The sequence below is a fragment of the Planococcus citri genome, chromosome 2 (genome assembly GCF_950023065.1).
Source record: "Planococcus citri chromosome 2, ihPlaCitr1.1, whole genome shotgun sequence".
In the NCBI taxonomy this organism is placed as follows: Eukaryota; Metazoa; Arthropoda; class Insecta; order Hemiptera; family Pseudococcidae; genus Planococcus; species Planococcus citri.
This window is the reverse complement of record NC_088678.1, coordinates 67,307,411-67,322,903: the sequence shown is the minus strand read 5'-3', so window position 1 is coordinate 67,322,903 and position 15,493 is coordinate 67,307,411. Positions and strand designations below refer to the sequence as shown.

General features: G+C 35.7%; 2 protein-coding genes across 2 annotated transcripts; both read left to right on the top strand.

Annotated features, from left to right (window-relative positions):
* Positions 1-348: 348 nt before the first annotated feature.
* On the top strand, positions 349-5,350 carry LOC135834243 (uncharacterized). The gene is made up of 4 exons (XM_065348076.1): positions 349-544; positions 646-959; positions 1,051-1,855; positions 4,987-5,350. The coding sequence occupies exons 1-4, from the start codon at positions 490-492 to the stop codon at positions 5,148-5,150; spliced, it is 1,338 nt and encodes a 445-aa protein (XP_065204148.1). The 5' UTR covers positions 349-489; the 3' UTR covers positions 5,151-5,350.
* Positions 5,351-10,406: 5,056 nt separating this feature from the next.
* LOC135837299 (uncharacterized) lies at positions 10,407-12,331 on the top strand. Its single transcript, XM_065352524.1, has 5 exons — positions 10,407-10,569; positions 10,679-10,989; positions 11,071-11,274; positions 11,352-11,898; positions 12,003-12,331. The coding sequence occupies exons 1-5, from the start codon at positions 10,518-10,520 to the stop codon at positions 12,188-12,190; spliced, it is 1,302 nt and encodes a 433-aa protein (XP_065208596.1). The 5' UTR covers positions 10,407-10,517; the 3' UTR covers positions 12,191-12,331.
* The last annotated feature ends 3,162 nt before the right edge of the window (positions 12,332-15,493 follow it).

Genomic DNA, 15,493 nt, shown 5'->3' with positions numbered 1-15,493 from the left:
GGCAGTCAATCAGGTATCAAATACACGCTTAAAGCCAAAATTTGAGCTACTGAAGTTTATATGATGGGAATATACAGGTGGTGACTTTTTGAATTTACTGGAAAGCAAGTAGAAAAATATGTTTTCTGGGGCAATTTTTTTTTAGAAGTTTTTTCGACCTATCCAAGGATATTCGAAACCAATTTTTGAAACTCACACTTCCGTGTTTAATTCAATAACCATTATTACTTTTCTATTATCTTAATTACATAACAAGAGCTCGTACATCGTGATTATATCTTTCGCAACAACCAATAAGGTTGATAGTAAAATGACTACATCAAGATTCAATTTCACTACGATCTAAAGCATTGATACGTACGTACCTAGGACCTACATTCACATACAAACAATATTCCAACGCCATTTTTTGCGCCAATTTAATTAGAACTTGAATTCAATTACTTAATCAGCAAATTTCGATATCTCTACTTCCATCTGGAGGACGCCATGAATCACCATACAAAGTCATTGTCATTCTTCATTCTTCTATTCGTGATAAAAGGTAATCATCAAAAATTTTCAATAAAATATCGCGACAAAAATTGGAATATTCCTAGTACATAAGTTTCAAATAATTTCAACTTTTCGCTCCATAATTTGCAGACATTTCACCAGCGCAGATTGCCTTACCTTCCTTCAAATACGACATTTCATCATCTTTGCCTGACTTGATTATCAAAATATTCGAAAACGCCGAAGATTCAAATATCGATACCACAGTGATCACAGCATTCGATAACGGAAGGAATGGCATAGAATTGGAATACAATATAACCGAGGCGGCGAACCCTACTTCTTTACAATCAAAAATCATATTTTACGACACCAGATTTCGCGTTCTGCCTATTTACTCATGGCATAAAAGAGAAGGCCCGCCATTTACGCTGGAAGCTTGGAAGCTGTCCGATAGTAAAATTGTAAAAATGCGATACCTTAATGCAAATATTAGGTACATAATTTACAACACAATAAAACGTAGAAAATGATGAAATTAATTTTTTATTGCAGCGTTTATCGACCAAAAGAGTCGGAATCGAATTACGAGGACAAATTCGTGCAAAAAGGGACCAGTATTACGCTAGTTACTGGACAAACTTGCATTTCGAGGACTTCGTATTGGACGCGATTCGAGTATCTAAAGATCCTAATGACGTTAAATTTTCTTTCAAATTGACGTATAAATCATGCGACTTCAAAGACGACGACGGCCGCGGCGTGGATCGCGACATAGGCTGGCCCAGAGGTGAATTAACAATCAAGGAGAGAAGACCGTTGATAAATTACATGAAACGCATAATACCCAAAGTGCTAAACGAATACATGAATCGTAATCCACAATTTTCACAGGCCTTTTACCAAATTACCAAAATCTACGATCAACCATTCGAAACTGTCTCAGCTAATCGGAATTTGAAAAACGATCGACACCTGTATTACTACTTAATACCACAAACTCGTTTTTACCAGTTTTATTTGAGAAATATTATTATCCAGGGGTTACTGAATTTCGACTCGTTAGACGTCGAGAGGAACTCATTCTACTACGAGTACACTCGTACATTATTGATGAAAAATATTCGTGGAAATATGACTTTGGATTACCTCTCGGAAATTCAGAAACCTTTAGATTTGAATTTCGTGATTGATTACCTTTCGATTTCGATTAAAAATGGAACCGATTTCATGCACGTGGAAGCGAGAAGTTACAGCATTAATCGTACGACTGGTGCTGCTTTGACTCATCGACAATCGGCGAGCATAATTCAAAAAATAGAATGCGCTTTGGCTACTGAGTTGATGCCATCGAAAAGAGGTGAGTCGATTACGTAGAATAGCATGATGAAACTTTTCAGATCGATCCAAGTTTAAGGAGGAAAAAAACGAAAATAAAAACGATCTAATTTAAATTTAGGTAGCCTAATAATAAAACTCGATCAAAATGTTGATATAGTCGGGGAGCCCACTTAAGGATAAATTGCACCCCCCCCCGTCGATCCTCCGGGACAACTTTTTTCTTAAAGGGGGAGTCCTAAGGAACATTTCTAGCCCTTGTACTCAAAAAAAAGGTGGCCCTACGTACAAAATGGCGGCCATTTTGATTGACAGGTCAGCCGAAATCGCAGATTTTACGTTCCAAAATGGTACTTGCACAAAATTTTTCAAACTGTACAAAGGTAGATCGAAAGATCAAGCAAAAATTTATCACCTGTCAAAATTTCAAGTGCTAAAGTGCGTTTTTCGATTTTTGGTGAATTTTTGAAAATCAAATTTAGGCCAAAAATGAGGGGAAAAATCAAAATTTTACCAAATTGACCAAGAAAGCTGAAATTTGGGGTACACCCTATTTTCGACATGCCAAATCGATTTGAACCTATTTCAAACCGTTTTGAGCAGTTCTGGAGCCTCCAGCAAATTTTCGAAACTCGAAATTCCCACAAAATTTCACCAAAATGGAGTTGGAAAGCTGAAATTTATTCTGCAAACTAATTTCAATACGCTAAGAAGTCAACTGCTGGGGGATTTCAAATCGTTTTGGAGCATCCAGCGATTTTTTGAAAATTACTGGAGCCTCCAGTAGATTTTTGAAAGCTTAAATTTCCTGAAAATTTCATCAAACTGAGATGGAAAGTCAAAACTTATTCTACAAACTAATTTTAATACGCTACGAAGTCGTCTGCTGGTGGATTACAAGTGGTTTTGGAGCCTCCAGCCACCTTTTGAGAGGTCGTATGGCGTTTTTTGGAAAATTGAAATTCGCAAGAAGTAGCTGGAAGCTTCAAAACCATTTAAAACCATTTGAAACCACCATGTAGTCGACTTCATATCGTATTGAAATTAGTTTGCAAAGTAAATTTTCAGCTTGCCAACTCCATTTGGTAAAATGTTGCGGGAATTTCAAGTTTCAAAAATCTACTGGAGACTCCAGTAATTTTCAAAAAGTCACTGGAGGCTCCAAAATGATTTGAACCCACCTGAAGTCGTCTTCAGAGGGTGTTAAAATTGGAGTGTAGAGTAAATTTCAGCTTTCCATCTACATTTGATGACATTTTGTGACAATTTAAAGTTTCAAAAATCTGATGGAGGTTCCAGGAATTCTCAAAAAGTCGTCGGAGGCTCCAAAACGATTTGAAATCCCCCAGCAGTTTGCGAATTTCAATTTTCCAAAAAACGCCATACGACCTCTCAAAAGGTGGCTGGAGGCTCCAAAACCACTTGTAATCCACCAGCAGACGACTTCGTAGCGTATTAAAATTAGTTTGTAGAATAAGTTTTGACTTTCCATCTCAGTTTGATGAAATTTTCAGGAAATTTAAGCTTTCAAAAATCTACTGGAGGCTCCAGTAATTTTCAAAAAATCGCTGGATGCTCCAAAACGATTTGAAATCCCCCAGCAGTTGACTTCTTAGCGTATTGAAATTAGTTTGCAGAATAAATTTCAGCTTTCCAACTCCATTTTGGTGAAATTTTGTGGGAATTTCGAGTTTCGAAAATTTGCTGGAGGCTCCAGAACTGCTCAAAACGGTTTGAAATAGGTTCAAATCGATTTGGCATGTCGAAAATAGGGTGTACCCCAAATTTCAGCTTTCTTGGTCAATTTGGTAAAATTTTGATTTTTCCCCTCATTTTTGGCCTAAATTTGATTTTCAAAAATTCACCAAAAATCGAAAAACGCACTTTAGCACTTGAAATTTTGACAGGTGATAAATTTTTGCTTGATCTTTCGATCTACCTTTGTACAGTTTGAAAAATTTTGTGCAAGTACCATTTTGGAACGTAAAATCTGCGATTTCGGCTGACCTGTCAATCAAAATGGCCGCCATTTTGTACGTAGGGCCACCTTTTTTTTTTGAGTACAAGGGCTAGAAATGTTCCTTAGGACTCCCCCTTTAAGAAAAAAGTTGTCCCGGAGGATCGACGGGGGGGGGGGGGGGTGCAATTTATCCTTAAGCGGGCTCCCCGACTATAATTTTAGAAAAAAAATTTGACAAAAAGTGAGGCTATTTCGGAACTTTTTGGCAATTTCTGACATAAAACGACACTTTGACAATTTTATTCAAAAAATGAGAACTTCTCGGAGTATTTTTCTTGCAAGCAAAATCCCGTAAACAATAAACATTTTTGTGAAGGAGCAAACTTTTTGAGAATTTTGACAAAATGCGAGAATTCTTGATATTCCTGACATAATGCAAACTTGGACAATTTTAGCAGACGTCGGAGTTGTTTTTAGCAATTGTAAAAAAAAGGGAAACTTTCCAACAATTTTCAATAAAAAAAGGTATGAATTTTTTAAAATTATTTTGTTTGCAATTTTTGGCGAGAAACCACACTTTAAGGCAATTTTGAGAAAATGCGAGGCCACAACTTTTAGTCTTCGCAACTGAAAGGGTACTTTTTTGGCCCAAAATTTTTGAAAAATTGCCCTAAAATGGTCGAAAACGGAATTGGACAGCTATATACAACTTTAGGAATCAGGTTTTTTAAATCACAAGTCGAGCTTTCAGAAGTTTGGGAGCGATTTTGATTCTGCACATCGGAAAGGGTATTCTTTGGGCGATTTTTCGAAAATTTTGGGCCAAAAAAATACCCTTTGGAATACACAGACTTGAAATCGCACCCAAACTTCAAGAAACTCGAGTTGTGATTTGTTGAATCCTTCGGATTTTAGTAGGATCCGCAATGCACACTCGTGAGGTTTCCTTATTATTTGTGAGGTGAGTAACTAGGTCTGGTTTTGAAAAAATAACTGAGCAAGATCGTGATTGCTTAATTTTGAAACTCTGGCCAGATAGATTGATATGTTATAGAATGATGCACAAAATAACACTATTCGAGATGATTCAACCCCACCCCCTTATTTACAAAGCACTATAACATGTATAATTGTATAGTTACAAAACTGGAAGTACATACATAATATTAATTTTTTTTTAAACATATTTACAGCTTGGAAAACGTGCGATATTAAACCTGACATCGACCGAATTGAAATCACGAATGCAACTGACTGGGAAATCATTGAAAAGAAATACAAAGAGTGGATTCCATTCAATCAGAAGAAATTGAGTTTGATGCAAAGAATAAGGATTCCATTGTTAAAGACAAATTAATAATTACACAGATACAAGTTGACTGCGACGACAACGATTGACCAATACGAACTGTTTCTACGAGTATTAAAATATAAAACTGAAATTTTGCAACAGGTTCATTCACTTTACATGATCGTCGATAGTCGATATTTTATTGAATTTTATACACGAGTACCTACTTAGATAGCTTCTTTTAATAGGTATGCAGGCGCCAACTTGAAATGTTCCCCTAATTTTCATTTCTCGCCTACTTCTATGAAAGCTAGGAAGCTAACCGTTTTTTTTTGAAATTGAAAACTCACGACAAGTACCTCCTTTTAAAAATATAGCATATGTGCAATTTCAATTTTACAGAATTCAAATTGAGAGCAGAGAGCCCTAAAATCAACCACAAATTGTTTTGGAATTTTTTAAAAATCGTATTATCTAACGTAGAATCCAAAATTCGTATCAATTTGGTCCCGTTGGGATGATATGACCAAAAATATTTTTTTTGAATTTTTGGACCACTTCTCAAAAATATTGAATTTTACATTATAAATTATAGATAATATACAGGGCAGTCGAGAGGAGACGCAAAGGAGACAGTTTGTCCTGAGTCGATGTTTTCTGGAGGAACTGGTAAAGGAAAGGGTCTGTGATGAATGAAAAGCCTGTTTTTTTACTAATCAAAACACAAATTTTCAAAAGATTTTGCCTTCATTTCGCTCGGGCTTGTTTTCTTTTCTTTTTCAACATTTAAATTTCTAAAAAAAAAATATATAAGTAATTCACATTTTAAAGTTTTAAAGTGAAAAAATAAACTTTTCGTATACAAACTATACATCTCGAAATATAAATTTTCAAAAGTTCTCACCCTCAATTTGGCCTGTTTTCATTTCCTTTTCAAAATTAACATCCTAAAAAAAAACTTTCAAATTCTAAAATTTTAAAAGCCAAAAAATACATTGTATATAAAAAAATATCATGGGTGATAAAATGACTACATCAAGATTCAATTTCACAACGATTCAAATTATCAATACATTTACGTACGTAATATGTATATGTACATACAATATTTCAACACCACTTTCTGTGCTAATTTGATTAGAACTTGAATTCAACTACTTAATCAAACATTCTGAAGACGCCATGAATCACCACACAAAGTTGTCATTCTACATTCTTCTATTCGTGATAAAAGGTAATTATCAAACATTTTTCGATGAAATATCGCGACAGAAATTCAAATATTCCTATATTATAATACATACGTAATATCAAATAATTTCAACTTTCCACTCGATAATTTTCAGAAATTCTATCAGCGCAGATTGCCTTACTTTCCTTCAAATACGACATTACAGCATCGTTGCCTGCCTTTATTACCGAAATATTCGACAACTCTGAACATTCAAATATCGATACCGCAGTGATCAAAGCATTCAATTCAGCAGGAAACAACGGCATAGAATTGGAATACAATATAACCGAGGCAGTGAACCCTACTGCTTTTCAATCAAAAATCATATTTTACGACACCAAATTTCGCGCTCACGTGCTTTTATCTCCTCACAACTTGTATCCGAGAACTGACCCGCCATTTACATTGGAAACTTGGAAGTTGTCCGATGGTAAAATTGTAAGAATGTGATACTTACAAATAAATATCACATAATTTACTACACTAATAGAACGTAGAAAATGATGAAATATGTTTTTCATTGCAGCGTTTATCGAATAAAAAAATCCGATTCGAATTACAAGGAGAAATTCGTGTGAAAAGAGACCAGTATTACGCTAGTGTCTGGACGAGGATGCATTTCGATGACTTTGTATTGGAAGCGATTCGAGTATCTAAAGACCCTGATGATGTTAAATTCTCTTTCAAATTGACGTATAAATCATGCGACGTCGAGTTTATTACGGTCAAAGCTGATTTACTAATCAAGAATCGAAGACTGTTGATGGATTTCCTTAAACCCATAATACCCGGATTACTACGCAAATACATGAATCGTCATCCAAAGCTTTCAGAGAACTTTTACCAAATTACCAAAATCTACGATCAACCCTTTGAAACTGTCTCAGCTAATCGTAATTTGCAACACCATCGACACCTATATTACTACCTAATACCACAAACTCGCTTTTACCAGTTTCATTTGAGAAATATCGTTATCCAGGGGTTGCTGAATTTCGAATCGATAGACATCGAGAAGAAACCGTCCTTTTACACTCGTACTTTATTGATGAAAAATATCCGTGGAAATATGACTTTAGATTACCTCTCGGAAATTCAGACACCTTTAGATTTGAAATTCGTGATCGATTACCTATCGATTTCGATTAAAAATGGAACCGATTTCGTGCACGTGGAAGCGAGAAGTTACAGTATTAATCGAACGACTGGTGCTCCGTTGACTCATCGTCAATCGGCGAATATAATTCAAAAAATAGAATGCGCTTTGGCTGCTGAGTTGATGCCATCAAAAAGAGGTGAGTCGATTATGTAGAATAACGTGATGAAACTTTTCAGTTCGATCAAAATTGAAAGAGGAGCTGCCTCTCGCCCCTCAACAAATAACATCAAAAATTACTTGTTTCGTGGCAATTTTCACCAAAATATACAGCCCTTTCCAAAGGGGGCTTTGGATGAACAGCAGATGTTTTTCTTAGAAGAGCATTTCACGACTGTGAAGTAATCGATTTGACCCAAGTTTTGTTTTCTTCAAAAAAGACGGCCTGCAGAGGTCAGGGCTCTTACTCCATTTTTTTCAAAAATAAGTACTCAACTTTGTATCCAAAAAAGTTATCCAGAAAACGCGAGCAAATTATTTTTGATTAATTTTAGCAAAAAGCAGGACTTTTAACCAACTTTTGACAAAAAGTGAGACTATTTAAAACTTTTTGGTTCAAAAGTGGAAATTTTTGACAATTTTTGGCATAAAGCGAGACTTTTTTGGATTTTTTTTCTTTAAAGCGACACACTTTGCCAGTTTTTGGAAAGAAACGGACTTTTTGATATTTTTGACATAAGACGAAACTTTTTGCTTTTCTTGACAAAAAGAGAGACTTTGACAATTTCAGCACACGACAGAGTTCTTTTTAGCAATTTTTGAAAAAAAGCAAAACATTCTAACAATTTCTAACAAAAATGTGAGAATTTTTGTCAATTTTTAGTCAAGTTAAACAGCATAATCTCAGGCAACTTTTAGCAAAAAAATGAAAATTTTTGGCAGTTCTTGACAAGAAACGAAACTTTTTGGAAATTTTGAAAAAATTTGAGACGGCAATTTTGAGCCCAACATTTTTGAAAGATTTCTCGAAAAAAGTAAAAAATATGCGAATGGGAAGTACAACTACGAAAATCATTTTTTCCAATCACAAGTCGAGTTTCCTGAAGTTCTGAGGCGATTTCGAGTCTACGCATTCAAAAGTAGTATTTTTCAAGCGATTTTTCGAAAATTTTAGGGCAAAAAAAATAATACTCTTTCGAATGCGTAAACTCAAAATCGCACCCAAACTTCAAAAAACTCGACTTGTGACTAGAAAAGACGATGAAACTGGCCAACTGTATTTTTCGACCTTTTTGAGAAATTTTTCAAAAATTTCGAGCCCAAGAAAAATTCTTAGGTACATTTATAGATTCTACGACTTTTTGACGCTTGATTTATGATGAGAATCGGAAATCATTATTCTATTGTTTTAAGCACACTTCTTTTCACTGGGGGGGGGGAGCAAAATCGAAATTTAGAGCTCTTGGGCCTTTATTGGGCCCCTATTGTGCGATTAGGTAGCTACAAATTTTCAGGTAGACTACCCAAGGTGTCCTCTTATTTTAAAAAAATCGGAACAAATCGATCACTGCACACTCGTGAGGTTCTCTTATTAGTGGTGAGGTGAGTTGATCTAGTTTTGAAAAAATTGCTGAGCAAGATTGTATTACCTAATTTAGTACTGTGGTCGGATTGACTGATATGGAATGATGCACAAAAGAACACTTTTCAAGAATATTCCAACCCCCCCCCCCCTCCATTTGCAAACAACTATAATATAGATACTCGAGTAGTTAAAAAAATTGGATAAAGTACAATAAAGTAATAATAAATCTTTTCTACATGATTACAGTTTGGAAAGCTTGCAATATTCAATCTGACATCGACCAAATTGAAATCACGAATGCAACTGACTGGGAAATCATTGAAAAGAAATACAACGAGTGGATTCCATTCAATCAGAAAAAATCGAGTTTGATGCAAAGAATAAGGATTCCATTGTTAAAGACAAATTAATTGCACAGATACAAGTTGACTGGGGCGATTTACTAATAAGAACTGTTTGTACAAGTATTAAAATATAAAACTAAAAAGAAAGTCAACCTTTTTTTGTTTTTTGTTTTGTTTGGATCGAAAGTTTTCAACCAATACCTCTGTTTAAAAATATAGCAAAGGTGCAATTTCGATCTTACAGCCCACACATTTGGAAAAGAAGGTCCAAAAATCAACGTGAAATTATTTTGGCAAATTTTTAAAAAATGTTTAAATCCGAGTATTTTAACCTGAACCCCAAAATTTGAACTGATTTGATCTCGTTGGCATGATATGCCTCAAATTTTTGTTTTGGAAATTTTGGACCTCATCAAAATTATTTAAATTACTTATATCAGATCTTTGATATGGGGTGAAAATTGGAAAATTTAATTTTACTCCTACGATAACTATGAGAAAGCTACTTTTCTTTTAAACGAAAGCTGTCGACGAGTACATAATTGCGTCTAAAAATATAGCGAAAGAGCAATTATGATTTTCAGGATCCCTAAGTATGGTATCAATATAACATTTTTTTTTTTTGGGAAAACTTCATTTTTAAAATCAACCTTAAATTCAAAATCTTCGTACGTAGGTAACGTAAGAAAAATAATTTTTTACATGATGGTGGTTTCCTAAATTTTCAAATGTCATATCGAGAAAAATTTTTTCAAAAAATCATTTTGACCAAGATCTGCTTTGAAATTGAGTCAAAACTCAAAAAATCAGATGGAAATTGTTACTCAACGTCTGAATAATTTTGATGCGCACGCTTCCGTGTTTTATCCGATAATAAATTAACAATTATTAATTATTGATATCGCAATCTTATCACAAGAGCTCGTACATTGACACACAATTACCCATCATACTCATATGTTTCGCAACAAGGTACGGCTACTGATCACATGACAGGTTACGAAGATCCAATTTCAAAACTACATACAATCTCTGACACAATGATCCGAAATTTTGATAATTTACCATATCTATTCAACAGGCTACGTTCGAAAATTAACTGGTATTATTCCAAGTACATTAACCGTCTAGAAAATCGTATTAGTGATACCTATACTTTCATCCTGAAGACGCCATGAATTACCAAAGAAAACTTCCATTACTTCTTACTTTACTCGTGTTGAAAGGTAGGCATTTACCTACTTAATAATTAAAAACTTCTGATAAAATACTGTAGGAAAAATTTCGCTATTTTTATTATCAAATGATTTCAATTTTCCATTCGATAATTTGCAGAGATTCCATCAACGCAGACTGCCTCACCCTCCCTCACGTATGACATCTCAAAATCATTGGCTAATTGGATTGACAGGATATTTGAAAACTTCAAGGATTCGAATATCGATAGAGTCTTGAAAAATGCATTCGTTTCAGCCAAGGAACACATCGTGGGAGAATTGGAATACAACACAACTGACGAAAGGAACCCTGCACTTTTCCAAACGGAAGTCATACTTTACAACGTTACTTTGTGTATTAATCCATCGGATACAGCAGGAACTATGCCATTTACACTAAGAACGTGGAAATCATCCGATAAAAAAATTGTAAGACAACCATTAAGATACAAAGCTAGACCATCTGCGTATCGAATTGCGGAAAATGATGAAAATCTTTCTTTATTACAGCGTGTATCGACCGAAAGATTAACAATTGTTTCGGATGTAGGAATTCGTGCACACAAGAATGAGTCTTATGCCAGCTACTTCGCCGAGTTACAATTCCAGGACTTCGTATTGGAGGCGTCTCAAAAGTCTGAAGATACTACAGACGTAAAATTCTCTTTCGAATTTTCCTACAATAATTTTTACATGTATAATTACAATCTTCGGGTAAGAATTCACAAGAACCGTCATAATGAACACAAACTAGGCACTTCAGAAATAAATACGAGAAAAACTTATTTCAGGATGACACAAAATGGCCTGAAGACGAGCCAAGAAAAACGAGTAAACTCATAATGCCGTCACTGCTACGCGAACATATGAATCGTAACCCGAAATTCTCCGAAGCAATTAACCAAATCATCAAAAACGACAACCAACCTCCCGAAATTGGGTCAGCTGACCGGCAGCAATATTACTACTTTATACCACTAATTCCCTTTTACGGTTTTGGAATGAGAAATGTCATTATCCAGGGGTTACTGAACATCGAATCTTTAGACATAGACAAGGGATCTTCCCTTTTTACCCATACAATGTTGATTAGAAATATCACAGGACATATGGTCTTAGACTATGCTTCTGATGAAATGGCACCTTTAGAACTAAATTTCCTGATTGATTACTTTTCTATTTCGATTCAAAATGCAAACAATTTAGTGCACGTGGAAACGAGAAGCTATAGTGTTAATCGAACAACCGGCGATGATCCATTAACTTATCGTCAATCAGCGAATATAATTCGAAAAATAGAATGTGCTTTGGTTGCTGGCTTGGTGCCATCAAAACGAGGTGAGTTCATTATACAACCTTAGACATGATTTATAGATTGTTTTTCTCTCTCAAAAAAGTTCAGCAGTAATATAGGCTACTACGTTCTTTACACAATATTACAGCTTGGAAAACGTGCCAAATGGAATCTGATATCGGCCAAATTGAAATCACAAATGAAACTGACTGGAACGTGATCGTGAAACAATACAGCGATTGGATCCCATTTAACCCAATTGACGCCTCGAAGAAATCGGGTTTGATACGAAGAATATTCCAGGCAGCAGGTGGATGTTTTGGGTCGAGATGTTGAGAACAAATTAATTTTGGAAAATCGGATTTAGGGTGACTGCATCGATTTACCTACCTATCAACTTCAGAACTGTCTCGACTACCTACTCATATAAATAAAATTAATGTTTTGTACCTCTGCTCATTATTTCACCAGAACTCACAATCAATCTTAAGCTCCCCCCCCCAATCACTTTTTAGTCTGATTTTTTCGTTTGAACAGAGAAAAAGTAAGGCTTTACAGCCTGTCGTGATTCCGGGATTAGGGGTGGGATCAATCAGTAAATCCGTTTTGGAACCTCTTGGAGTCCAAATCCATCAATATTTGGCATACCTTGTATTTACCTACTTATTTTTTTTGCCAGATTCGCTCAAATTCGGTATTTTAGGCGTACGAATTGAGGGGGTTGAGTGGAAATGATCTTGGATCAATATTCGCGATTGCCCAAATTTTTGGGAGAGGGTAGAGAGTGGTGAAAAAGTCCAAAAGAGTGAAACTAAAAACAAATCCATAGGAAATCGAAAATTGTACAACATATCCAAAAATCACTCTCCTAAAGGAATATTTGGAGAGGAGAGAACCAGTTTTTTTGTGTTTAGCACTTTTGAAAAATTTTTATCCAAAAATTGGGTCTTGATTTTTGGGATTCCAGAAAAAGTTTCATGCGCATTTTTAACAAATTAATAAATCAAGGAAAATTCCCAAGGTCTTTGAAAAAGGTCATTGTTATTGTCCCTGTTCATAAGAACAAGAGTAAATTATTTATGAAACATTACAGGCCAATCTCCCTTCTTTCAGTACTATCAACAACTTTTGAAAAAGTAGTAAAAAACTGAATTTTAAATTTCCTGCATTCAAAAGATTTCTTTTCAAAACAGTAATATGGATTTTTGTCTGGGAAGAGTACCAGTGATGCCCTGTTTGATGGTCTAGATGTGGGTGATGGTGTTGCGGCTGCATAGTTACCTCGATCTCAGATAGGCATTTGACACCGTTGATGTTGGGATTCTTTTACAGAAGCTCAGGAACTGTGGGATAAGGGGAGTGCAGCATGGCTGGTTCAGATCCTACCTGGAGGGAAGAACTCAAGCTGTTAAAGTTGGGAATAAAATTGAGAATTTCTTACCTGTAGTGCATGGGGTACCACAGGGAAGCATATTAGGTCCAATCCTCTTTTCAACTTACATTAATGACATTTTTGAATTAAAATTAAATGGGACATTACATGGATTTGCAGACTATACAACTTTAGTAAATAGGGCTAAAAATCAAGAAGATCTTATCAAGTTTAGAAGAATAAATTAAAACCAAATTCGTCCAAATCAAAATTGTTGTTTTGGCTATAGGGTTTGCCCCAACCTGGGGTTTAGATGCTACTTGCATGCCCAGTTGAGTGAAAATCTGCCCTTCTGCCAATAAATACGCGGTAAAGAGCAGTTTAATTGGCGTTTTATACTTCAACACGACTTTAAACTGCTGCCATGCAGCAGATTTTACAGTTTTCAAAATCGCGCTTCAATTTCCGGGTGTAATTTGAAGCGACTTTTTAGGTTGCCACATTTTCTGCACAGCACAGCAGAAAAAAATGTCTGCTGATAAACACACAACAAGAATATTTTGTAGCGTATTTTTATTGCATCAGGCTGCTACGCGTCTAAATTATGTGGTGTATTTTTGCTTGTTGAAAAAACCAGCCACAAAATATGCTACACAAATATTTTGTAGCATATTTATTTGCGTATTTGCTGACAAACGCGCGTAAATGTGGTAGTTTGCGTGCGTGTTTTAGCTTAGTATATAAATATTTGTTCTACTCTACCAAGTTCTCTGGTGGAGTAGGTAGCAAGGATTTGGCTTACAGATCCGGGGACTCGAGTTTGATCCCCACTAGTCCCGAAAAATTTTTCAAGAATATTGAACAATGACAGATCTTTACACATAAATAAAATACGCGCCAATTAATGGACAGAAAAAGCATTGGCGTGAAGTGCCGGAATTCCTGTCTGCGTTTTTATGTTGCTTAAGAGCAGATTTTCACCCAACTGGGTGGAAGCCCGGATTGTGGGGCTCCATGTGGCTGCATGCCCCTGTCCTAAGTTGAGTCAACTTGGTACTTTGGAATTATGATTGATTCCAAATTGATTTGGAAAGAACGGAGTTTATACTTACAAACTGAACTTGGAAAACCAAACTAGGTATTTGATTTGTTTCCTGGCACAACATTTTGGCACTCAACACATGGTATGCTCTTTATCAATCTGTGCTCCAGTATGCCTTGTTTATCTGGGGGGGGGGGGAGCAGTGTACTCTCACTTAGAACCTATTTATATTCTACAAAAATGGGCAGTTAGGAGAATTGTAGGCAAAAAGAGGGGGGAAAGTACAAAAAATGATTTTCAAAAACTAGAAATTCTGCCTATTCAAAAACTCTATCAAGTCCAGGCAGGCAATTGACTATATACAAAGGAATAGGTCCAAATTTAGAGATTATGTGAATGAGAGGGGGAGGAAAATTGATAACACAGTTGCTCCCCTACCTAGGTACCAACAAGATAGATCGGGTGCTCAGGCTCCGTGATGTTTGCCAAGGCTGTTTAATGCGGTGATGAGCTTGGCTGGCACTGGTCTGGTGGCCACTGGAGAGTGAAAACACCTTACAGACTACTGAGTATAACTACATCACATGTTTGTTTTTCTGTTTGCTTATAATAATGTAAGGTCCTGTCCTGTTATTCCGCTGTAGATGCATTCATTTCAGTTTATTCCAGGATTACGAGTATAGTCTGTTCTAAACGAATTTGTCTTTCTGGCATGTTGATAGATTATTTATTTACAGTGGAACCTCGATAACTCGAAATCCAAGGGGAATGGTCATTCATTCGGCTTATAGAGGTTTTCAAGATAATCAGTTTCGAGTTATGCAGGTAAGATTTTCAGAGCATTCGAGTTATAGAGGTAAACGCCAGACAACGTACGAGTTATAGAGGCTTTCTCACTATTTTCGGTAAAAGTTTAGCTTATGGAGTTACAACTGAGATATGTAGTGCATAAAAGATAAACGTATGAATTGAAAAATATTCGAGTTAAATAGAGGTAAACGCTCGACAACGTACGACTTATAGAGGCGTTCTCACTATTTTCGGCAAAATTTTAGCTCCGAGTTACGACTGGTTTGTGTAGTCAATTTCGACTTATCCGAGTAAAGTTAACATTGAGTGTTACGGAGATTTCAAGGGGAATGGAGGTTGGTTCGGCTAATAGAGGTTTTCGAGTTAAGGAGTTTGGAGTTATCGAGGTTCCACTGTATTTATTTTTTTGGTTTAC